The following is a 26,550-nucleotide window of genomic DNA, read 5'->3' on the forward strand; positions in this document are numbered from 1 at the left end:
GGTGGATTGGAAATTGGATTTGGCAGTGGCTATTCGCACGTCAGACGTGCGCCGCTACCACGCACGTCTGCTCCAAATGACGTCCCATTACGTTCCTAATCTAGTAGGTAACTGTTATAGCTGTTTGGGAACAGGTTGCACACAAAGATATCCTAGTATTAGGAACGGTAACGGTAGTACCTCATTAGCCGAAATCGAAATGAATGGGATCAACTTCGTAAAGAGAAAGGTAAAAGAGTTGAAGTGAACAGAGCCAAAAAGGTTACAAGCAATCAAATAGGTGCTGGCCAATAATAACATGTTATTATTAGAAATACGCAGTAGAAGATTCAATATAGGAATATAGCCTACTTTACCTGTACAAATCAAAGGCTAGGCCTATCAAAGGTATCAATGGCCTAATATTGGTAGGTTTAGATAGCCCAGAAGTAGGCTAGGCATTAGGATAAAATAGTAATAAATCACCAGGCTGTCATCGGCTTAAAGCTTAATTTTACAGTGTAAGCTTACAAGTAAAATCTTATTTTTGATTTGGCCGCTATCCCGAGCTTGTACTTTTCTAGTACAACTGTATATGCATCTGTAAGTCAATTGATAATATTAAAATTATCATTTATGTGTGTTTTTTTTTTTACTTTTAACACCTTTCTTTCTGGCTCCATCGATTGTTCTGAACTAACCAAGTAAGAAGTAACTGAAACTGAACGTTCTGTTCTGAAAGTTTCCGTTGCATTATTTTGTAATAGGTACTGGAACTGTTAACAGAATACTGGAACGGGAACGGGCTGTGGAGCATTTAGACGTGCGAATAGTCTCTTCGATTGGGGCTCGATACATTGGACTGGATTACTGGGCTGGCATACTGGACTGGACTGACTGGATGGAGGGAGGAATTGAGGAATATAAAATAAAGCTTCAATTCAATCTAATCTTCAAATCTTCCTCTTCCTCGCATCCTCGCCCCTCGGTCGGCGGTCCATGGGCATCCATCATTTATCATGATAGACATCTTTCTCCTTCTTAGCCTTAGCAAGTCCTTACTGAACTAAACTAAATCTTGGTATTCTCCAGTTTAAACTGTTAGAGAATGAGTTAAAAGTAAAAACTTGAAACATCGTCTCCAACCTCTTGTAAGTAGTCAATCAGCGGTTATTTATATCAAGTTCAACTAAATGGGAGAACTAGGCTGACAATATCATAGGCCTAGCCTAGTTTCAAGTACTTCGTATAGCACGTGTTATTTATGTGATATAGATGTCTTGTTTTAATCAATCTTAGGCCTATTCTCTAAGTAAAACTATGAAAGATCAATGGTTTTAGTCTTAAAACTTGTTGTCTTGGTTAATTTTGTTTGTTCATCAAGGCCTTGCCTAGGGTCAAAGAATGTTGGGCTGTGTAGTTACTATATTGAATATTTCATTTAATTTCATTGATATGCCGAGCCTCTCAATCACTTACGACTTATAACTCGAACCTCGGGCACAGTTTCTTAACTGAGCTACGCTAGGCCTAATATTGATTGAAACTATCGATTCGATTAGTAAACCTTCATGTGATTTTTTTCACCATCCAGCAAGTTTGGTTGGTTAGGTTAGGTTTTGATAGTTTGATTTTATAATAGATATATTTTAAAATATCGATGAGGCCTACCTATTAACCCTCCGAGTGTCCATAGTTTAGGCCTTAATGTCCGCCTATTTTTGGCGCATTTGCAAGGTTTTATTAACACCGATCTGAGAAGCTTGAAACAATGTTAATTCTACTGTTCTATATACCATTTTGTTTGGAAAATCATGGGCTTCAATATTATACATAAAACATAGGCCTAAGGAACATTTGTTTCAACAAAATTTTTTAGGTATAACCCTCCCAGTGTTACTTGACGAAAATTCGACAAGCAGCACACTTTGTGTAGTGTTACTTGTCGATTTTTCGACATGCAGACATCGTTTACGGCGAAGGCTCTATGACTGACTGAATCGGATTGAACTGGATCGAGTTAGGTATCGTTCTTTCCGTAATATTCTAAGCTTTCTCCAGAGGTCTGTCTCAGCGCTGTACGTTCTCTGAGCCGATCGTAATTGTAGCAGACAGCTGGCAACGTGCGTGTATTTGTAAACAGCTAGGTTACCCTCGGACCGATGACTGATGTGTTTTATTACGTTTATCATTGTTTTAGTGTTAAAAATCAAAAGTAGTGATATACGTGTTGCATTATAAGAAGATTTAAGTGGTTTTGAAGTGCTGGTGGATGATCCTGAAGAAGTAGGTAGTGATATTGATGTAAATTATCAGCCAGATTCCTAGCTATGGTTAGGCTATGCATTCTTAGCTAAACGCTATGTACTGAAATCTGTTTTTTGACCATAACTTATTTATTTGCAAATCTACTTCCTTATATTATTATATATTTGTAATCCTCATAAAATTTAGAACAAAGTGGCTATTTTCAAATATTTATAGGCCTATAATTTATATACAATTTCATTGAGCGCAAACTTATTTTTTTTTTTTTAAATTTTCGAAATTATATTTTTTTTACCTAAAAATTTTTTTTTTTTAAATGTTCCTTATGTTTTATATATAATATTGAAGCCCATGATTTTCCAAACAAAATGGTATATAGAACAAATAATTAGTGCACTTCATATACTCGTGTGGTTTCAGGTTTTATTACCGGTACACTACTTAATTACTTGTTTTAGGTAGGCCTACTACTTAATTGCCTATGTTATAGGACGAGTAACCCTACAAAGGAGTTTTGTTTGGTCTTTATTGCAATATTTATAATATTTATTTTGGATTAGTATTGGTAAACGTCTTAAAAAAACCGTACAGTGTAGAGAGCTTCCGAAATTTCTAACCATTCTTCATCATGACCAAATGCAAGATCAATTGCAGCGCTAGAGTAGGCCTACTGTTTAGAGTGCATTCTATTTGTTGATAATAACCATGATTTATTCCAGGTATTATACTCTTTTTGCTTCAAAGAATAAGCCTAAGATGATTTCCACAGCCATACGAGTGAGTATTTTTTATTAATTTTCCACTTAGTCTAGTTTTAGGGAATATCTCATGTATGGAATAAGCTATTACCGTAGGTCTCATGGTAAGACTTGGACCTGGGACCGATTTGCTAATTTCCTTCTGAGGTTCCCAGAGGCCAAAGCACCACATATTTAAATTCATATACAATACTGTACTAGTGTTTAATGATGTGTTCAACTCTATATATTTTTTGTGTGTTTGTGTGTGTGTCCGTTAGCATGATAAGGCCCCGGTAACGATACGAGCGGCATGAGCGCCGCCGCTCTGACATCGGGTCTCATTTATTTCCACGTGTAAATTTGTTGAGAGTGGCCACGATACGTCTGAGCGACGAGCGGCACCGCTCAGCGCCGCTCATGGTTCCAAGTCAAAACCGATTTTTGCAAAAACGCCGCTCAGGTGCTCAGGTGAGTCATGCCAAAAATGACCCACCTGATGGTGATGGTTAGGTTCGGCCTAAAATGACAGGGAAACAGCAGAAAACATGCGATACGGGTCGATACGTGAGGTGCAGTCCAGGGAATGTTTGTGGAATGACCAGGACGGAAGTTTTAAAACACTTCAGTCACCAGAAAAGTATGGAACCATGTTAGGGTTAAGGTTTTTCTAAAAACTAAGTTTTTCTTTAAAGGCAAACAATTGTCAGATAGCAACAATAGTTGCAATACGTCTTGCAGGTAAGCATTGTTTACCATTTTCGACTAAACCGACTCATAAAAATGGGGAAATTTGATGAGCATTATAATTGTGCCGCTTGTATCGTAGCCACCACCGCTGCTTACGTGCAGCTCAGGTTACCGCTCGCCGCTCGTATCGTACTCGAGGCCTAACTTGAGCAAAAACTATCCGATTTTGTTAAATTTGGTGCAAGAGTGTAAACCTACCTTTATTCAAACCAGTATTTTTTTTTAAGGATAAAATAAAAAAAAAAAACTGTAAACTTAAATTCCTATGTTATTTTTTACGGAAAACAAGTAGGCCAAGTCAAACGGTTGTAGTTTGCTTGTTTATGAACAAATTTTGATCAAATTTAGGAAATTTATTTATTTCATACTGAACTGCCAACATTTCACAAAAAAAGCACTATACATTCTCTGTAGCAGCAAACCTATGTACGGGTTAAACTAATGTTATTTAATGAGGGAATAAATCTGACATTTTTAAGGGAATATTTTTAGTGAAAATATATTTAGGTAAATGGAAATTTGCTTAGTCTACAGGTTTGCTGTGGCGGGGGTATTTTAATATTTTGTTAACAAAAGTTAAACAATAAGTTAATATTCACGTAACATGACTTGCTGTTGAGTTATTTGAGCGACTGCAGCACTACCATTCCAAATTACACTGCTAAGTGTACAGTTAACATTTGTCCTGGGATGTTTTAGTGCACCTTGTGTGTTGTTCCATATAATTACAGTCCAATCTCAAAAATTACTAAAAATTAAACAACAGGGATTAAACAAAAATCGTTATATCAAGGTTAGACTGTAGGCCTATAATACAGTACATCGTTCATTCGGGTAAGTATAATTTTTCATTTACGTATCCCGGTCTTTTTCCCTGCTTTTGGCAACATTGAAGACCTGTTAAGTGCTTTTGCCTGTTCCTTTCTTTTTAAACCTTTCACTGGCATACATTAAGTTACGTGCTGGAATACAGTAGTAGTTTTTAATCTAACTAGTGTCCCTGTTGCTTGAATTCGAGCAATTGCTAAGTATTTCAGGCGTTATTTTAAAACGAACAACATCCATAATTTCTGATGACTTTAAAAGATTCGACTCAAAGATTATGGAAATACTCAAGATGTACATAACAGATCGATATAATCAACATTTCTTGTAAATATCTTATCATTTTTCCAAAGCTGATCTTGTTTTTTAGTGTTTTCTACAGATAGCCTTTGTAATGGGTCAAAATTATAGAGGGGTTAAGTTTTTATATTTATTATTTAATTATCAGTAGGCCTATTCCTTACCTGGTTGGTGATAGTGGTAAACCTATCATGGTAAGGTAAATAGGCTGTTCTAGGCCTATCCTAGGGTTGAAGTAGGGATAACCTCACTTTTGGCAAAATCACTAAAGACACTATTTTTGTGATTCACAATCCACAGTATTGCATCGTTGTGTACAAAATGAGTGATAAACCGTTTCCGTGTAACCCCCATGCCTAATATACACCTTTGGGAAGTACGGTCAAAGTTGTTGGTTAGGCTAGGGTGGTGAACCGCGATCACAAATACAATATCACTACATAACATGCATACACTTTGTCGCACACTAAGCTACACGTCACGGGTGGAAATTATACTTTTTGTTTAAACCAGAGACGATATTAAAGTTCTGCCGTATAATTTCACAGTCGGCGCAGGTGAATAACAACATTAACAACATAACCTGTACTACTAGTCGGCTGTCTTGGCGTTGTGTTGTGACAGCGCCAAGTTTGAACTCGTGACGTCACCGATCAGCTGGTAATTGAATCAGCTGTTTCCCCATCCCTAGAGGATTAGGGAGGGGGAAGTAGTGAAGATCCCTTGTGGGCTAGGGATGCGACGACATTCTAATTCTGCGATTTACAGTGTTTAGGACGTGTCTTAGTGATTAAGACTTTGAAACGATTAGTGATTTTGCTAACGTGTGCTTTAGTGTGTCTTAGTGAAGATCCCTGGAGTATACAGGTAATTCGCCGGCTTTATCTTAATAGTGTGTACCATTATTTTTTATTATTTGGCCATAAACCCTCATTTTATTCTTTTATACATAAAACTCACGGTAGGATCTTTGACGGGTGTTAGAACTTGTATAAGTCCGCTTTAGCGTATGCTAGGGCTCCCGTGGGTGGCAATAGAGAGTTTTAGGGATACAAATTTCGTTTAATATTTTGTTTACAATATATATTGAGGGTGACGGGGTTTTAGCAAATATTTTGCCGTGATATTCAGTAGGTGTTGAACTGCTGCGGCAAAGCGGGCAAAGTTGAACCCGTCTCTGCAGGTCGTGCAAACACGAGGTCGGGTGGAGCACGCTAAGTATATTCAGAAGTAATATTCTAAGTGTTGAGGTTGACGAAACTGCAACATTAAATTGTTTCAAAATTTCGTTGAACGGGTTTTCATTATTTTTAAATTTAATTCAATCAGCTATTTCCAGGTGTGAACGATGATGATGGTACAGTAGCGTTGTTGGTTACCGGTACTGAGTTCACACCTGATTCACACTACATTTTTGCGTCTATACAAATCTGTACCTGTGCTAGGTTATTGAATTAAATAAATTCTTTTTTATCTGAACCCTGGAAACTTCCCAGCACGCCGACTTGAGCGATCCGCTGGCGAGAGTTGGTGACGTCTTTCCCGCTTTAACTACGGAATAGCGCATATATTCCGAGCGGGAAGAACGGCACGTTACACCTTATTCATAGCCACAATAGGTTGTCCATAATAACGATTATAAATAAATAAAAAAAAAATTGATTTCTTTTCCTTGGTGGTGTTCTATGACTTTTCTATGTTTCCATAGTTTGCAAATCGGCTCTTTCAATGATTACTACAAAATGCAGCACAGTGTTAATTCAGTTTTCTTTTTAGTATATCAATATATCCAGGCTCTCTCGCTTTTTTCCATTGTAATATTTACGCCAACCCAAATGAAAAAAATAAACTATTTCATTTAAACCAAGTCAGTAAATGTTTGTAGCAAACTGTTAAATTAGCAATCTTGTTGACTGTTTACAATTAACATATGTTCTTCGTCTCACTTTTAATTTCTGACAACAGTTGGAGTTTCATAACCATTTTTGTTTCCCATGTTAATCTTATGGAGAAATACGAAAATTAAAAGGGCCCCAGGGCCTCACTCTAATTATTTGCCTAAAAAGAAGATTTCCTGCACAACTACACGTTACGTTCTTTCCAATGACACCAAAAACATGACAATCGGTTCAGTAGTTTCGGAGGAGTAATTATCACAAAAAACCTGCTTGCGTATTAAATAAGTATAGATTCTGCAGTGTTTACATTGAACAGTAGTGATTGGTAGGGATAAGAACATTGCTTTCCTTTTGAGGCTAAGAGGATAGGTATAGTCTTAAAACAGCCACAGTAGGTTTTTAGCCTACTGGAATACTACGGCTGCTCTGTTAGATTATTCATTAATTGGATAATCAAGTATCTGACCTTTTTTTTAACCTTTTTAGCTCAAACTATGTTATCTAGTTTTACATGGTTTTAATTTTTCTAAAATGGTGTTACCTTGGAAATAAAAGAATTGAATTTAGAATACAGATTATACTGAACTATATTCAGGCCAACAACATACGAAATAGCATCGTACTCCAGAGTTAATAAGCTAAATACAAATAGGTTTTTAATTCAATTAACTTTTTTTTTGTAATGCCTAAACTGATAGATTTGAACTGAAATGGTAGAGGTATCAGTTATACATAATAAAGCTTCATAAGTTGTCTGACTTAAAACCCTAGATTATTATTTAAACTTATTGGTACCTACTTTGGTATTATCCGGAGGCCAACCTTATACAGCGTGCTGCGGTGGTCATGTTAGGTTGGGTTATCATAAATATGTTTATAGGACTTTCCTTGTTTCATTATGAATCGAACAATACCAGATGAGTCATACTTTCCCCCGCCAATTCCCCTCCAAGTAGCCAAGGTCAGGTCGTTGACCGGAGCACGCGCATCACCTGTCACTGCGCCTGAATCTGGGTCAGTGTCCTGAGTGATGACTCATCTGGTTTTGTTAGATTCATAACAAAACGAACAAAGTCTTACAAACATATTTATGATAACCCAACCTAACATAACCGCCGCAGCGCCCTGTACACCTATTTGGTGGAGTACATGTGGCAGCTAGCGGCGGCGACGCATCCAACTCAATCTTCAACTACATAGCTGCCTTATGGGAGGCAGAACTTAAACTTAAAGGCCGCTAATCGTAATCTTGTCAAGTTTGGTCAGTAAGTCAATTAAAGTATGTTCTTTTCAATTATGTAGTTATTTTTGGTCTCCGGTAAAAAAATCCCTCTAAAATAAGTGGCCTCCGGATTCCAGAATATACCAAAGTACCAACTTATTATTATTTTTGAAACTAACATTTTTGGTTATCCAACAATCCCTGGTTGTGTCGGGTTATTGAGAGTCAAATGCAGTTGAAAATCATACATTGATGGGATGATTACAAGTTTTTAAATGTAGCCTCTTCTGTACTACTAAGATACTTTTTGTACTTAGGTCTATTTGAGTTTTAAAATATATTAACAAAATATTTCTTAGATTCGCCTGGCTGCTACTAATGAAGAATATTTTACGGATTTGGCGCCCCCGTACTGTTACTTGCGTGTGGGCCAAGTTCACGTTCCATGCAATGCTGACCAGATATTTGGACCGGCACACAGCCAAGAATCAGTGTTTGAATATGGAGCGAAGTCACTTAGTAATAATTTTTTAAAAGGTAAGATATCCTTTACATAGTTGAGCGCTTAATTGGTTTTGTTTTTAATTCTTACCGTAGCGGCTTTGTTGACTGGCCACAGTTCATGGGTGTCGTGTGAGGTTGTGAAAAGAAGAAAACATTGTACAGTAGACAATAGGTATATGAAGAGAAAAAAACATCAGCCACAATTACAGTTGTTATATAGGCATTGGCTAGCCTGATAAAGATTAAGTTAGTTCTATTAAAAATAAATTACATCGCTTTGAATTTTAATCATTGTTACAATTATGGTATTTAAATTATTCAAATGGAATTGAATCAAAATATAGGCATAAAAATATAGCCACTTACCATCTTTTGTATATTTACCATCTTGTGAATAACAGTATAAGCGTAAATATATGTTTTAAGTGTTATAAGACGTATCTTTATTTACTTTCCGTAAAAATATAGGTACGTAAGAGATTATGAAAATGTGACATTAGACAAACATGGGTACAGTATCACAATATTTCTTACATTAAGGTGTTTTTGTTTGATATGAATAACATTTAGAAAAAAACAGGATACATATGTATACATAGATTGAATTAACTAATGAACAATCTTGATATTATAATGAATAATGAATAGGTACTGGGGGACCAAGCCTTGCTCGGTTGTGGTTAATTGGGTTGGGTTTAATAGTTAAAACAATATCATAAAAAGACACATTTTATAATTTACGAACAATGTTTTACTACAAACAATTTAATCACTTGTAATGGGTCAAAATTATAGAGGGATTAAGATTATATATTTATCGTTATTTATTAATCAGTAGGCCTATTCCTTATCTGCTAGGTGATAGTGGTAAACCTATCTTGGCAAGGAAAATAGCTGTAGGCTACCTAATGCCCATCCTAGTGCTGAAGTTGGGATAACCTCACTTTTGGCAAAATCACTAACAACACTGTTTTTGAAGTATACAAGTCATGGAATAGCATTGTTGTGTACAAAATAGGTGATAAACTGTTTTTGTGTACGCCCATACCTAATATAAACCTTTGGGAAGTATGGCCAAAGAGGTGTTGTGCAAGCTAGGGCGGTGAATCGCGATCACGAATATAATATCATGTACATAACATGCATACACTTTGTCTAACACTGAATTACACATCACGGGTGGAAATTGTACGCCTTGGAATATATCGGGAACGATAATATAAGTTCCGCCTGATAATTTAACAGTCAGTGCAGGTAAATAACAACATAACCTCTACCACTAGCCGGCTGCCCTGGGCTTGTGAATCGTGGCAGCAACAGCCAGGGTTTTTGAACTCGTGACATCATCAGTCAGCTGGGAATGGATCAGCTGTTTAGGGGATTAGAGAGGGGGGAGGGAAGGAGATCCCTCGTGGGGACATTCATTCCCCATGTTCATTCCCGTGTTTAACTGAGTTAAGACTTGCTTTGCTAATTACCAGTAATTTTGTCATGTGATTTTGCCAAAGTGATTGAGTGTAGAGTGGGTTTGAGTAAAGGCACTTGGAATGTTACTATCGTTTTCAGAGTATTCAGTTAGTGATTAACCCTCACTTTAATATTTTAATCATAAAACTCACGTTAGGGCCTTTGATCGGTGTTAGAACCTGTTTAAGTCCCTGTTAACGTATGCTAGGGCTCTCGTGGGTTGGTGATAAAGATTTATATACAGATAAATATATTATCATTTAGGATTGTGTCTATAATTTATATTGAGGGTGTCGAGGTTTTTAAAATACATTGACGGGATTCTATCTGGTACTAAACTGCCGCGGGCAGAATTGAACCCGTTGTAGCAGGTTGTGCAAACACTAGGTCGGGTGAGCATTTTTACGTTAATAAGGAGTGTAATTTTTATGCTTGGTGGTAACCCTACTAAACTAAATCTTTCTTTAATTAAAATTAAAACTTCAGCCTTAGAATACTCCCTAAAATACGGTACTCCCGTTTAGATAGGCTATATCCTTAGACTAGATTAGCACGACAAGTAGGGGTCTCAATCCCGGGCCTTCAATCCAATCCCGGGATTTCGGGATTCGTCTCAGCCGATCCCGGGATCAATCCTGAGATTATAAAATATTATGATTTTTAACTTTTTAGCCATTTTAAATGAGCGAGAAGTCCCCTTATCGAGTACTTTAATGTTTCAAACTTTGGCCAGTGTTACACTGTGCAATGTTTCCATTTTCTAAGTAAATAAATATTACCACGCGGAACTTTCATCGCCCTTATTTCTTATTTACAGTGTATCTAGAATATAATAAATACATTTAAAAAATCACGAGCAACCGCACTTGCACGTAAGCTATACGTCACGCTCACGATAGGTTAAAGATAGCTAAGAGAAAAAGATAAAATGGGAAGAATCATGAGTAGCAGCGTAAAATGTTATTTTTACTTAACAGCAATAAAACAATATATGATACTGTAAAACAATAAACCTTATGCTTATGTAGTAGCATAAGTATGAAAAACTTAATTTTGGATTGTAAGAAATTTAATCACCACACTAATAATCAAATACGGAGATAAAAGTTATAGACCCTAAATATAAGCAATCTTAATAATGAGATTATAATCGTGTGTTTATAGTTATATTTTGTGGCTTCCATGAAAAAAATACTTAAATTTCCTTGCAATGTTATATTTGCTACTTGAATTGCGTTGTTTACGTTTCATGTCAAAAGTAAAACTCAAAATAACTTATAGGCCTACTGTAATTAAGTTCTAAATAATGTAATAACAATTACAGATAGTAAATCCAAATTGTCTAAAAACTGAAACATATATTTAGGCCTACATTCGTTCGCCTATTTGAGTTTAATGATAATTAAATTTTCCACTAAAAAAGATCATTACTTATACCATTTTATATTATAGGCTAGTCCTAAAAATTAAGAGTATATATGTGTTTCAAGTGTTATTGGACTATTTTTATTAATTTTCCGTAAGTAAAAGCCATAAAATTAACAAAAAAAATCAAAATAAACATAGGTTTTGCAATCCTGTTAATCCCGGGATTAAAAGACACCAGTCCCGGGATTTCTAGGTATCAAAAATCGGCCGAGATCCCGGGATTCGGGATCCCAGGATTGAGACCCCTAACGACAAGGTTAGCTTTGTCCGATTTAAGAAAAAAGCATATTTAAGAAAAAAGCATATTTTGTTTACTATTAGATTCATGTCATTTCATTAATTTTTAAACCTAATTCAACTAAATAAATACAGCTGCCCATATGTAAACTAAAAAAAAATAATGCATCAGGAATTGTAAAATCTACCCTTAAATAAGAGAGAAACATCGAGTCCACGCCAATGCACTCAAACATCACATGGACGAAACATGCATCAACTTTTTACATGTATATTTTCACTATTTACATTTAATGATAAAATCACTCATTTATAATAGCATATCTTTGCATGAACATTGTTTTGACATTTGTTTTGATATTCAATCAAGGAATGAATGACGTGTCTTACGTCGCTGTCGGCCCCCCGGGATCAGGCAAGACCTACACCCTGTTTGGCCCCGGAAGCCAACTAACCGACAGCTCTATCAGTTTTGGCATCTTTCAAAGATTTGCCACGCACACATTCTCGCAGGTTCAGGTAAGTTTTCATTTGTCTATAATTCACGTTATAAAGTACTAGTACAGTAAAATCCCGATGAAGGCTAGGCCATTTAGGATTTAATATATTTTCAGTTGGTCAAACATTGGAATTAAAAGGTTATTCTAATCCAAATAGATCTACAAAATTAGTTTTCGACATTAATTTGATTATAATGTTAAAATCTACAACTGTATACACCCACAATTTCATTTCTAAAATAATGGAAAATTTTCTGTACCTACTTTTTCCTTGTCATGGTATGAGATCCGCATCCTTATAGGAGTATTCTCTACCTAATTTTCCAATTGATTTGCATTTACAATTAATAATTCATAATTGTGTTTGTACCTAGGTTTCAGTTTAAAGGGTGTGTTAAAAGGAACTTTACTGTGTATGATTAATTTCAAACAAAGATATCTATTATTGTAGAATTATAAATACTATGTTTGTCTAGCACACTTTTAATTACTATTTACAAGTTCTAAAGATTTTAGGATCTAGCTGGCTTATTTGAGTTGGGGATAGAGTTCACTCCGACACACAAAACCCTCAAAAGGTTACACTTGTAAAACCTGAAACCGTCCTTCAATTTCATTTTCATTTGACACTCTTCAAAATAAAAACTTCACTTTCACGTATAAAACCTCACTTGATAAATAATTCTTAAACATAATAATATTTTACAATTAACCTGGTGAAAATATATCTTTCAATTTTCTCTTGTGAATCCGAGTCTATCCCCACTCTTTGACTGGTATACATATATCATGTAATGAAGAGAAATTATTCTAGTATGGATTAAAAAAAAGGGAGTGAATTAATTATTTTTGACTTTTATGATTGAACATATGTCACATGTAGGCCTATTAAATTTATGTCCAATCAACCGTTCCTTTAACATGTATAAATGTGTTTTGTCTTACAGCCTATGTACTTGGCAGGGGATGACCCAGCCATGGTCCTGAATGTTGCCTTCTTTGAAATCAGCCCAACTGGTGAACTAAAAGACCTTATTGACTGTAAAACAGTTCCACTTTTTGACTTGAAAATCAAGACAGAAAGAATGGTAAACAAACATTTAGTCAGAGAATTCTCTGAATTATTAATAAATTTAATTTATTTTCAATATTCCTAATACTTTTAAAAGTCAGAAGTTTAGATTAAAGGTGACTAGTAAAATGTAGATGTGTTAAATAATGCAAACTTTAGCGAATTTCCCTTTGGGAAGAAGCTATTACCATAGGTTGCACGGCAAGACCTAGACCCAGGATTTACTTTTTCATTTTGATGTCACCAGAGGCCAAAACCTACATAAAATACTCAGCACTTGTCATTGATTGGCTAACCTTCGCTCGTATCAAACCCCGTAGTCTGATTTTGTCCTTGGATGGCCTTGTGTGTTGTAAATATTGTAAAGTAAATTTTTCATTGTGTGTGTTTCTTTGTTTTGTGTAAAATATTTTTAAATTTGACAACGGCTAGTGCTGAGTAAGTTATGTTTGACATTGAGAAAAATGATTTGATAATGGGGTTGAAACCCCAAAACTAGTTATTCACTAGAAACAATAGGATTGATTGACGACAGGTCAGCAACCTTTATGTTATTTAATCAATGCGGGAGGCACATTATGAATAGAAATAGCATCTGTTTGATGTGTATTAAATAAATATTCTGGGTTTGGAGACTTAGTAATTTTTAAAAGCTATATGTTATAAAGAATGTTTTTACTAAATATAAACAGTATCAGCAAACTGACAAAAATTTCCTCTCATTTGCTTGACGTTAAAAAATACACATCCTACTTATTAGCAAAAAATTTAGAACAATTACACTGGTTAAAGTGTAAAAATAAGTAAAAAAAGCAAAACAATATAAATTACACTGGTAACTAAGGGTTTTTTTTTTGTAAAAAAATTTCAAAAATCAATAATACTTAATTATTGATTATTATTGTAGTTATTAATTATTATTGTAACTGTTACAGCATTGGGGGTTGTATAATTTAGTTTTAGATTAACATATACCTTAACGTGCTAAATTTTAAAAAAATTTGTTGGATTTATTTTTGTGAAAATTACATTTTTCTGTTATTTTATAGAAAATAACCACTAAAAATTAAAATTTTTTAAGAATGGAAAAAAGTTTGGAGATACCTTAGATTAGTACCCACATACCAAGTTTCATCTGTACACACACACATACACACAGACAGACAACACTTTTACTGATTCAAGGGGTCTTAAAATGGATATTTCCACCCAGATCTCAAACACGGAAATGTTGACAAAAACAATACTTACTCCATACATCTACTATGTACTGGGGTAGAAAGTAAGATATAATTTAAAAACATGTTATTTTCCAGAATCATTTCAAGTACATCACTTGCAAATCCGCCAAGCGGATGATTGATTGCTTGAACCACGCCCTTTCCAATAGGCAGCATATAGGACACATGGTGGCTGACATAGTACTAACACAACCCAATCTAGAGGATGGTGCGTATATTGATAGTTTTGATTGAATGTCCAAATAGCTAGTTTGAATTTCAAATTGTTCTTTTGTCATTGTCTTACTTTTACATGATGTGACGAATCGAGCACTTTCCTGACTCGCTTGACTTGACTCTACTCGTGCCCTTAACTAGAGCCTGACTCGTCTCGTACCGAACACAGGTGGTTTCTCCGAGTTGACTCGTTGTAGAGTAGACTCATCCGATCCCGACAGACTTTTCCGATGGCGACAAAAGCTCGGCATGACTCAGCCTTTATCTTCAAAATATCCGGAATATAGGTAAAAATCCAATTATCCAAATGTTTGATTACCGGTATACGAATCAGGTCCAGTCCCAACTGATTCGGATGATTGGAGTTTTACTGCACTTACTATCGTTTATTATTTCTACCCTTGCGTGAGTTGTTTACCCCAACAAAAAATACTTAAGCAATTTCAAAATTCAAAGATGGTGCGCTACTCGCATTCCGCCAATGGGTTGTTAGTTTCGCGAGTCTGACTCACTTTTGGCCTATGACGTGTTAGTTTTGCTAGTTGAGTCGAGTTGGCTGATTTCGTGTCAGCTGTGCATCTCCCCACTATAATATATGAATATTGATCTGTAACATTTTATATTTGTATTGACAACAGAAATGTAACGGCTAATTAAGTTGAATAAATTAATACCGTTGGTTGAGCATTAAACCAATCACCGATAGCGTCCTATCCCCCACCTGTCTAGTAGTGGTATGATCCTTTACTTCGGCCACCTACACTGGCTTCACCATTTAACTTATTCCTTACTCTATTAACCCTCCGAGTGTCCCTTGTTTTGGCCTTAATGTCTGCCTATTTTTTGCTCATTTGCAAGGTTTTATTAAAACGGATCTGAGAAGTTTGAAAACAATGTTAATTATACTGTTCTATATACCATTTTGTTTGGAAAATCACGGGCTTCAATATTATACATAAAACATAAGGAACATTTGTTTCAAAAATTTTGTTTAGGTAAAAAAAATATTTTGGAAAATTTAAAAAAAAAAAGTTCGCGCTCAATGAAATTGTATAAATTATAGGCCTATAAATATTTGAAAATAGCCACTTTGTTCGAAATCTTATGAGGATTACAAATATATAATAATATAAGGAAGTAGATTTGCAAATAAATAAGTTATGGGCAAAAAACAGATTTCAGTACATAGCGTTTAGCTAAGAATGCATAGCCTAACCATAGCTAGGAATCTGGCTGATAATTTACATCATTATCACTACCTACTTCTTCAGGATCATCAACCAACCTTTCAAAATCACTTAAATCTTCTTAGAATGCACCACGTATATCACTACTTTTTATTTTTAACACTAAAACAATGATAAACACAATAAAACACATCAGTCATCAGTCCGAGGTTAAGCAAGCTGTTTACAAATACGCACGTCAGCTGTCTGCTACAATATTTTCGGAACTAAAATGAATATTGCTTAGAGACAGACCTCCGGAGAAAGCTCTGAATCTGTAAAATAAAACGATACCTAACTCGATCCAGTTCAATCCGATTTCATCAGTCATAGAGCCTTCACCGTAAACAGTGTTTGTGAGTCGCTGCAGCGACACAAAACACTACACAAAGTGTGCTATGTGTCGCTGCAGCGATAAATGACACTCGGAGGGTTAATGTCAACTGGCAGTAGTCAGTTACAGTTCAATGCGACTATTTATTTTCACCCCAGTATTATGAGTTCTTTAAGAGTAGTGTTAAGAGAAGTGTCAATTCAATGAGTTCAAACATTCCACTCACGAGTTTGACAACTGACAAGTGAACTCAAACTATGATAAAAATAGTCAATGAATCATAACCCAGTTTTTAAAATGTATACTCACTGACCTGATCGATTTAACCTGAATAATTCGAGTAGGCCTAGATGGTGTAAAATTAGTGCACATCGGAGTACCCTTGGATTTACTCGTGTCAGTTTGGGTGTGATTCGAATTGACAAAAACCTGACTGGAGTGAACTTTGCCACATCACTAATCTATATATTTACGTGAATTTAAAGCTATTACTCATAGGTTCTGAGCTACCAGTTTTGGCATTGATAAGTTGTTCTCCACTATATCTTTAAAGCAATAATATTTCTAAAACTGCTCTAAAAGATACACAACTTTACTTTACTTTAACTTTTTTAAAGCAATACATTTACATACCAAATCTTCTATCTCAGCTTTGGCTATTCTTTTGTAGTTTTGTAGATCTCTGTTACAGTTTCTGTCAAGCTATAATCTAATCCATAAGAGCATCAAAATTACCCATGTCTCGATGTCGTCCAACGGCTAAGACACATAGAAAACGCATCATACCAGTACCCCAATCTTCCTACATCCAAACCAGACATGCCGAACGATACGCTAGCATTATCTATGGATAAGAATAATTATCAGGACAAACCTATTATTGAATGTCAGGAATTTTCCGATATAGATAAATTTAGATATATAGATAAATATAGATAAATTTATATACTTTATATATTTTTTATATATTTTTATTAATTTTATTATTATTTTAATTTTTTTATTTTTTTTATATATTTTTAGATATAGATAAGTTTTTATAGTTTTAATAGTTCAGATTCACTTTGTAACAAAATATTCAGTTTTAGAGTATTACAGTTAAATATTCGGAGCTATAATAAAAACTTTGATGAGTTTTTAGTTTTATGGCAGGGTCTCCAGATAAAATTCCATTGTATAATTTTGACTGAAGCTAGGTTGAGGAACGACATTGAGCTTACAGCCCTAGAAGGCTATACCCTGTTTAGGACATACAATAGCCTCAATCAATATGATGGTCTGGTTGTGTACTTAGATGACACGTTATTAGCAACATGTAACCAGATTTGTATAGGTGGAGTCGTCACCAGCTTGTCCATAGTTTTTACCTGGGCCAATATTGATTGTGAATTAATCTGCATCTACAGAAGTTCCTCCTCGTCACTAGTTACATTTAACGACTGTCTTCAAACATTTATTAGTACGACAAACAAAGAGTCACTTAACATTATCGCCGGTGACATTAACTGGGACATTCCTAATCCATGTTTAAATTCACAAGAGGAACGATACCTTGACTTGCTTTATGAATTTGGATTTATTCCATGTATAGATAAAATCACGCGGCCAGTTAGTGATAGGCTACATGTATCGACCATTATTTTATAAAACTGCCAAACAGGCTGAATGTCAACACTTTTGTTTTACAAACTTACATTACAGATCATTTTATCGGTTCTCTTGAACTGAAAATCTTTACAGGTATTAGTAACGGCAACAAGTTTACATACAAGAATACTAATTGGAAAAATATAACTGTAACCTTGAAATCTCAAAATTGGCAAAAAGTTTTAAATTCAAATGACTTAGATGCAGCAACTATAGGCCTACATTTCAATTTGATTTTGCAGAATATCATAGAACAAAACACGTCCCAACAAATATTGAGAGCTAAAACGGCTAAATTACAACCATGGATTACAAATGGTCTTCTTACTTCTATCCGCAATCGGGATAAATTAAGTAAAAGAGTTGAGCAAAACCCATTCAACATTCAGCTTCATGCAAGATATGTCAGATACCGTAACTCATTGAAATCGTTACTAAAATGTGCAAAAAATGATAGAAATAAATTAGACGAGTCTCAGGGAAATCCACTAAAATTCTGGGAAATTGTTAATGATGAAGCAGGGCGTCCTGCTGGCAAGCCTAAATTTCCGTTGGAAGTTTTCAGTGTGAACCGGGATACTGCCCCCACCAATGATATTAAACACATTTGTGATATTTTCAACGAATACTATGCCTCTGTTGGATCTCAGCTAGCCGAAGCGCTTCAGCCCGCCGGCCCCTTGGAGGACGATGACGCTGACCACGGCACCGATTCCCAGTTCTCACTAAGGCCTGTCATTGTTGAGGAGTTTTTATAAGTTATAAAAGGTATTAGAGGCAACTCTGCACCGGGATGGGATGGCTCCCTAAAAAAAAAAATTAATAAAAATAATGTAGATTCTCTCATTTTACCAAAATTATACATAATTAACCTTAGTATACGAGAAGGGAAGTTCCCAGAGGTGTTTACAGTCGCAAAAGTCATACCTGTTCATAAGTCTTACCAAAAAACCCTAACAATAAGACCAATTTCATTAATTGCACAGTGTATAAAATTCTTGAAAAATGTGTAAAATTTCAGCTATCGGTTTACCTTGAACAAGAGAAAATTATATGTGATAATTTAGGCTATGGATTTAGACAGAACCGCAGTACATCACACTCATTTGAAATAACCAAATTTATTTCTGAAGAAATAAATAACAAGGAGCGTGTATTGATAACATTTCTAGATTTGGCTAAAGCATTTGATTCCATTAACATACAATATCTAATTTCTAAATTGAGACTAGTTGGCATCGGTGGTCATTCATTAAACTGGTTTATAAGTTATTTAGAAAATTGGTTACAATATGTGTCCATCAACGGTGTTTATAGTGATAAAACTAGCATTGACTATTGAGTATGGAGTGGCCCAAAGTAGTACACTCGGGCCCCTCCTATTCTTAATAGGTATATATTAACCTTTCAAAGGTCAGAATTAAAGGGAAAGTTTTTTGTTTGCTGACGACATGGCCGTGGTATCGTCTGGACGCACTTGGGATGAGGCATATGAACAGGCATCTACAGATATTTATAAAATTAAATGCTGGTTAGACCAAAACACATTAACATAAGTAAAACCAGGGTGTCTACCAACCGGGAAATCCGGCAAAACCGGGGATTGTACTTAATTTTTTACTGGCCATGAAATGTACGGGAATTGTCCTTAAATGCCATACTATGTCCTTAAAATTTTAATGGGCCATAATTTTATCGATAGCTAGTTGGTTAGGAGCACATAAAAGGTTTATCAGATGTTTGTTTACATTTTCATAATTTATTACTAGAGTAATTATGCAATAAAAACCCCATTAGCATCAAACCCATTAATATTTTATCACTACAATCAAGTATCAAGTCAAGTACCTACTTCCAAGAACTGTTGACTCAGTAGTTTAGCTCATAAAAGTTTTATCACTTTTATTCCTTTACAACTTCTTTATTTATTACTAGGGTAATAATTGAATGGCTCCCTGGAAAAACGTTCCATGCGCCGTTTTGTAAACTTTACAGAAACTAAAAAAAACTTTAAGAGAGTAATTTTTTAAAGTTTATTTTTGGATTTTTTTAGATTGTACTTGATAGGTCTAGTCAAAACAATGTTATTAGGATTTTTTTTCAAGTCAAAATCCAAATTATTAAGCTTTTGGCATTTTAAGTGTAAATGTAGTGGAAAAACGTTGCTTGGGCGTAGTTGGTATGCACAAGCAACGTTTTTCTACTGAAACATAGTACTCTACAATACTGGCGTTTGGAACGTTTTGTAAAGAATCAAGTTTTAATAGCTGCAATAATTCATTATTTTTATTGCTGAGGTACAGAATTTCTCAAACTGCAAGAGAAAGATTTTTTTTTACAATATTGAATCTTATTTTACTAAAAAAATACACAATATCTTTTTAACGAAACGTACATAACCCTTAGCCTTTGTATTAAGCTGATATTGTTTGTGTGCTTGGGACTTTTAATTTTACAAAATTGCACTTTATTTAACTGAAAGAACACACAAAATCTTGTAAAAAAACGTATTATCTTGGTATGGTCAACAACAGTATAGTCAGTCGAACAAAAGGTATAGTCTTGCAGCCCTTGTGTGTGCAGGAACATGAGAAATCCTTAAATAAATCATTCCATTCAATTAACAAAAATAACATATAAGACTGTAAACAGTAAATTGACAACAGATAGGTTGTAATTTACTAATAATTAGTATTTAGAAATGGAAATTAAATTCCTATGTCCTGGTAAATATTCTGGATCACACAGGTTATAGTTTTCAACTGTAGTGTGCACTGTAGCACAAGTAACGTTTTTCCACTTACCCCAGAAATAGGTACTTTTTCAGGCACTACTTCATTTTTGTAATTTTTTTACTCTTTCCCACTATTTCTATGACTCTTCTTAACATCCTTCTTCCAAAAACATATATTTAACTTTCGTTTTTTGCCTCTATTTAATTGTTTAATAAGGCCTGACACCGGTGAAGACATGGTCTTGTCTGCCCAATACGCTGCACAAGGAACGTTCTTCCAGGGAGTGCCAAATTCCCCTACCCATAATTCAATGTTTTAGTTATAAAATCGGCCAAAAGATGTCACCACTTGATAGACCAAAGCACAAGGAACGTTTTTCTATCAAAAACCTGCAAACTCTAATTCTGGCGCTTGGAACGTTTTTCCGGGGAGCCATTCAATTATTAGATCCCAAACCTATTTCATCATGGAAATAATAGTTTTATAATGGCAGTTAAATTTCACTTCTTACTTGTACTTTCCATGAAGATTCAATTTGCCGCTGGCCATTGCCTAGTGCCATAAAGCTGTTTATGGTTTCATATTAAACCTGTAACTAATCTACAGTCTTATTTTGTAAGTTAACCCCTTTTTTGTGGATATTTTATCTTTCAATTGACAAAACCACAAGCATTGTTGTTTGCATTAATTTTTTATCACTACGTTGGCCTAGTTGGTTTCAAATTATGTCATTGCATTTTCTGTATCTTTGTCTTATATTGTTGGCGTTCATGTTTTAATTTTTTTTTATTCCCCATATTTATTTATTGTGTTGTATGCTTTAAGCAATCTAAATCTTACTGAACTAGAATGATGGTAGTGACTTTGTTTATATTATAACCTCATTGTTTGTTACTCAGTTTATATAGGCCCTCCTTAATTCCTAAATTCCTAAATTGGCCCTCCTAAAAGGTCTAGGCCTGGGTATTTTGATTCTTTGGAAGAGCTGTAAAATATACCAAGAAAATGTAATTGAGCCTAAGATAAACTAATGATTGCTGTGTGTCGATATTAACTTTGCAGATGAAAAGACAATTATCTTACTCTGTACTTACTGGTAGCTGCTTAACATACCGATTTTGTACCTAGAACCGAGTTACAGTATATGCATTATGCATTAAAGATGTTTTTTTTTCAAAAGTAGTCGAGAATCTAATGTTGTGCCAGGGCGAATCATGTCAATTTAATCCGCCTGGATCCGATAAGCTATTTTATGATGTTTCCGTGACTGATGGAGATATTCAGGATTTTGTCGCTATCACAGGAGACAATGATTGCGTTTCTCTTTTACACTATAAAAGCTGTACCTAATGTATATGTCTGTTTACTTTCAATAAATTTCTATTTTGAAATTTAACTCTTGTCCATTAATATTTACTTTTCTCTCTGGTACAACTACAGTGAAAAACAAGATTAATACAGTTTGCCATATCAGGAAAATTATTCTGTAATCACACCGACAAATGTTACGACAAAGTGTCCTTAAATGTACGGGAATTGTCCATGAATTTTTTATCCAGAAAGTAGTAGACACCCTGAAAACAAAAAGTTTACCAATTTTTTAAGAGTGAAAGTGACCCTAGCCCTAGGCAACTATTTCTTCATACCTGCGGCGACCTTCGGTCAGCGGCTTGTGCTTGTGACGTCATAGAGCGGGTAGAGAAGTACACTTACCTAGGAATTATAATTGATCAAAAATTTCTTTGGGCTCACCACATTCATTGTCTCAAACAACGACTTAGAAAGCTCATATATGCATTTTCTCAACGTGCTGGAGTAGGATTACCACGGATTACGTAGGATAGTTTACTATGCTTACGTGCAGTCTTTGCTTCAATATACTGGCATGGGGCAGTGTCTCGGCCTCTATGCTTGAGCCTCTGGCTGTTGCGCAGAGGTCATTAATCAAAACAGTCCTAAGCAAACCATCGAGATATCCAACAGACTCAGATTTACGTGTTGATGATATAAAACAATTATTTGTAAAAACTCTTTTAGTCTTTATTAGGTTAAACAAAAACAACATTTTTACCAATTTGCAGCATAACTATTCTACAAGACATACAATCAACTTTGGCTACCAATTTCCTAGATTAAATACAACCTCCCTAAAAAGTAACCCATGTTTTTTTCGCCCATATCTTATATCGCAATCTTCGCCACAAATCCTGGTGAGTACATGGCTTGCCAGCATTAGCCGGACGGCTACGCAGGGGCTGGTAAAATCCCCATATAATTAAGCTCATTAGAATAAAAACCTAAACATGTTAGTAAACTGCTGAGACCCTGGCATTGTAGCTACATCTTTCAGTTGCAAATTTTGATCTTTATTTTGATCATTTATCGTTTGACAACAATGAAAGATGGATAATTTTGGAGCCCTGATGGATATGATTATAGCTTGACTGAAGCTGAAACTTTGGTCATCCACTGCAAAGGACAGGTCAGACATGAGATGGAGAATCAGGTTTCGAGGTTTGTATAGTATTTGAAACAACCTTTGTGGCCAATCTCAATGAATGATTTTATAGTCTATTGTTTGTGATTTACAGACTGCAGGCCTGTAACAACGTCAGTCTTGTTTGTTGACGTTGATAATCTGCTTTTCAACACGGAAACCCACCAAATACAGGAGGATTTACATATCCTGACAAGTCTTCTATCGCAGGCACGAGGAGAGCCTCCTCAAATCAGCAGATTTGAGACGCCTCTTTACAGAATTCTTCAGGTGATTGATTGATTGAATTGTAACAAATCTATACCTATGCATGTCAGCTGCAAGTGGGCTCAGAGCCTGTCAAACCTACTATACTTGCATCCTGTCTGAGCCACTCCTAAGGGAGGAGTCTGCCCCTTGTAAAGGTCCATGCCTCATTAAGAGCTGTGCTGTCAGTTATAATGTAGACGGTCTGCAGTCTCCTCAGACCACTTGTCTTTCAATTTACTGTTAAAAACATCGACTTAACATATTTGAATTTAACACTTACCCCAATTATTTTTTGACGTAATGCTAAACATTTATCAGTGCAGAATTAAAATAAACTAGATAATCCGTTGCTCAAAATCGAGCAAAACTGCAACTTCTAATAAAAGAATAAAGAACAAAAACATAAACCTCAAATCAAAGAGTCACTCTAAAGTAATTTCTATGACTGATTATAGAAATATAAAAAGTATTATAAAAGTTATCTACAATATTTAAAATAGATCCGCTCTCATACTCTTTTGTCTATCTCTTATGTACTGTAGGCGAGCGTCCTCTATGAGCACGCAGATGTTAACCACACACTGTAAAGTGAGCTTTTCAGACCTAATGTAGCAAGCTAAATCCCTCTCTTGACGCCAACCAGTGCAACACGTACTAAAGCATTGTTAAATTTAGGGATGGTCAAGTCTCGAAATTTAGGGAAATTTTCAATCTCGTTACACGAGACGAGATTTCTTTTTTGGCCAAGATTTTTATCGAGACGAGAATAAAAAAAAAAAATTAAAAACGCCTGCAAAAAGTCAATGCAATACCCGCAATACAGGATCGTGTTGTAGTTGCGTTTCCTTTGCGAAGGCGTTCTTATTTAATTAATTCTTTCAATGTAAATATTACTTTAATTATTTTAATAATATTACTTTAATAACATTTGAGAAGTTTTGTTAAGTGTAAGCAGTGTGAGGAATGTTTTATTACTATAAAAAAAGTCAAAACAAGTAACTATTTTATAAAAATTAATATTGCTTTTATTTTATGATTTATTTTATTTTAGGATAAGTTGAACTCTATCCTAACTGATATCACCATGTTTCCTAATCGTAGGCATTTTTAATAAGTTAGGCGTGATTAATAAAAAAATGTTATGCTGATGTTATTTAAAAAAAGATTGTAAATATTCTTGCCTATTATCATTATTTTTGTATTTAAAGAGTCATCTAACAATGTTACAAAATCAGGTAAAAATTTCGAATGAGCATTTCCCGTTGTGTATGAGAAGAGAAATCTCGTCTCGATCTCGTCTCAAAATTTTATGAGAAATAAAAAATCTCGTCTCGTCTCGTCTCGAACTAAAAATCCAATCTCGTCCATCCCTAGTTAAATTATTTCATTCTACCATATGTTCTGTTTTAGGCGAGTTTAAATTAATGACCCCAATTTAAGTCTCCAGTTTGGAACATAAGAGAATAAGCAAACGGATCTAACGGCAGATATAGTACGGATACCCGTTTAACATTATAATTTTTTGGGAAAACTATAAGATTTATTTGGCCAGGTGGTACTCTGTTTTCAGCTTTAAAAATAGCTGCAACGTCTATACAGGTAGCATCATTGTGGCGAGGGAAGTCAAGATACAAGAACTTTATTGTTAGTAAAATACATAATATGGTACATTAGTATCTCCTAACTCGTCAATTAATCCTAAACATAAACATAATTTAACTTCTTCACCTTCACATCTCTTGATTTATAAACCAGACTTAGTTAACAAATGTTAAAATAAAAAAATACATTCCGGCATTGCTCTGGAAGTAAAAAGCCCTGCAGTCTGCTGGTTAATCCTAAAAACTATTTCAATCTGCATCCAAATGTGTAGTTGGAAACAAAGGGAATTGAGTTTGATCTAATGTCAACAGATAGCGTCGCCGTTCCCAAATTTTAGCCCTTAGCCTAAGCTGGTTAGTGTCCTTGATCAAAGGAAATTGTCAGTTAGCTGAAATTTTAAAGAAAAATTAAGCTTGGTACTTAAAATTGTCTTGATAGTACAGATAAAACATATGTGTGATGTTGTGAAGCTCTAGACCTCAAAACAATTCTTCAAATACGAGGGTAGTTTTTAAGTAAGGGGCGTTTGTGCGTATGACTACTTAGTTTGCGTGTAGCCGGAGCAGGGCTCCTCGCTGCTTACATTACTATCACTTATGAATAGAACGGCGCCATTTGTAGTTCTGTAGCTAAGGTGTACACTTTGGCGTGTCTACATTTATTCATATTTTTTATTACTGAATCCTCTGCCACATGGGAGATAAGGTCAGTGATAAAATGTTTTTTGTTTGGAAGAAACGTATCGGATGCAGACATTCATTGCCAGAAGCTTATGGCTCTATTACAATGAGAGGGTAAGTTAAGTAATGGATTAGGGAGTTTTAAAACGGCCGTAAAAATGTCCATTTTGGAATCAATTGTGGGTTTTGTGGGTAACCAGACTTCTCACAGAAGACCACAAAGGAAAACGATTTTCACAGCAATTCTTATACTCCTTAACCCATTTTTGATCTTTACCCTCACTCATTACATTAAGGCTATAACCTTCAGTCATCTGGCGAAGAATTTCAGCATCGGATATGTTTCTTATAGGCAAAAAACATATCACTGACCTTATCTCGCATGGGGCAGGAGATTCAATGATTTAACAAATTTTCACAGTGAATCATACACGTCAGCTACAGATCTGCAAATGGCGCCATCAGTAAGGGGTGAGGAGCTATGGAACTTTACACAAAAACGGCCCTTAAAAACTTACCTCGTTTTTAATGTAGACAGTGTTGTTTGCCATGAAAATGTACAAGTGAATTTTTTTTCAGAATTTATTCGATGGGCAACGCTGTTCACTAATTTTCTTCTGCATTTCACCAAGTTTCAATAGTTGCACTAGTAATGCGCCGTACATAGCTCTTCTGTCAAGCATATCTGAACTGAAATACACAAATGTAAATCTGAGGACCCAATGTGAAAATCAAAGGTAAGTCTATCGATTATCAGCCAAGTTATTATGAAGTGTATACATTGTGATTTTTTTTGCACAATAGTTAAGCCAAGAATTCACATGTAATTTTTAAATCTAGATGGTTCCAGCGTAAAAAAATGAAGATCAGTATAATTTAGATAAAGAGGATCTATCAATCTAATGACTCGGTTTTCAAGAGTAGACTTTAGCTTAA

The 26,550-nt window shown here is 35.0% G+C and overlaps 1 protein-coding gene across 1 annotated transcript in view; it reads left to right on the forward strand.

The window, feature by feature from the left end:
• Positions 1–992: 992 nt before the first annotated feature.
• LOC128998151 (uncharacterized) overlaps positions 993–26,550 on the forward strand; it is a 73,039-nt gene continuing 47,481 nt past the window's right edge. The window contains exons 1-8 of the mRNA XM_054424157.1: positions 993–1,130; positions 2,967–3,024; positions 8,339–8,516; positions 11,986–12,134; positions 13,063–13,203; positions 14,504–14,636; positions 23,178–23,353; positions 26,194–26,351. Of these exons, the coding sequence (XP_054280132.1) occupies positions 3,004–3,024; positions 8,339–8,516; positions 11,986–12,134; positions 13,063–13,203; positions 14,504–14,636; positions 23,178–23,353; positions 26,194–26,351 (956 nt within the window). The 5' untranslated portion in view covers positions 993–1,130; positions 2,967–3,003. The remainder of the gene's footprint in view (positions 1,131–2,966; positions 3,025–8,338; positions 8,517–11,985; positions 12,135–13,062; positions 13,204–14,503; positions 14,637–23,177; positions 23,354–26,193; positions 26,352–26,550) is intronic.

This window comes from Macrosteles quadrilineatus, unplaced genomic scaffold, assembly GCF_028750875.1.
Source record: "Macrosteles quadrilineatus isolate MER2022 unplaced genomic scaffold, UCM_ALF_1.0 Scaffold_7__1_contigs__length_78375512, whole genome shotgun sequence".
NCBI classification, from domain to species: domain Eukaryota; kingdom Metazoa; phylum Arthropoda; class Insecta; order Hemiptera; family Cicadellidae; genus Macrosteles; species Macrosteles quadrilineatus.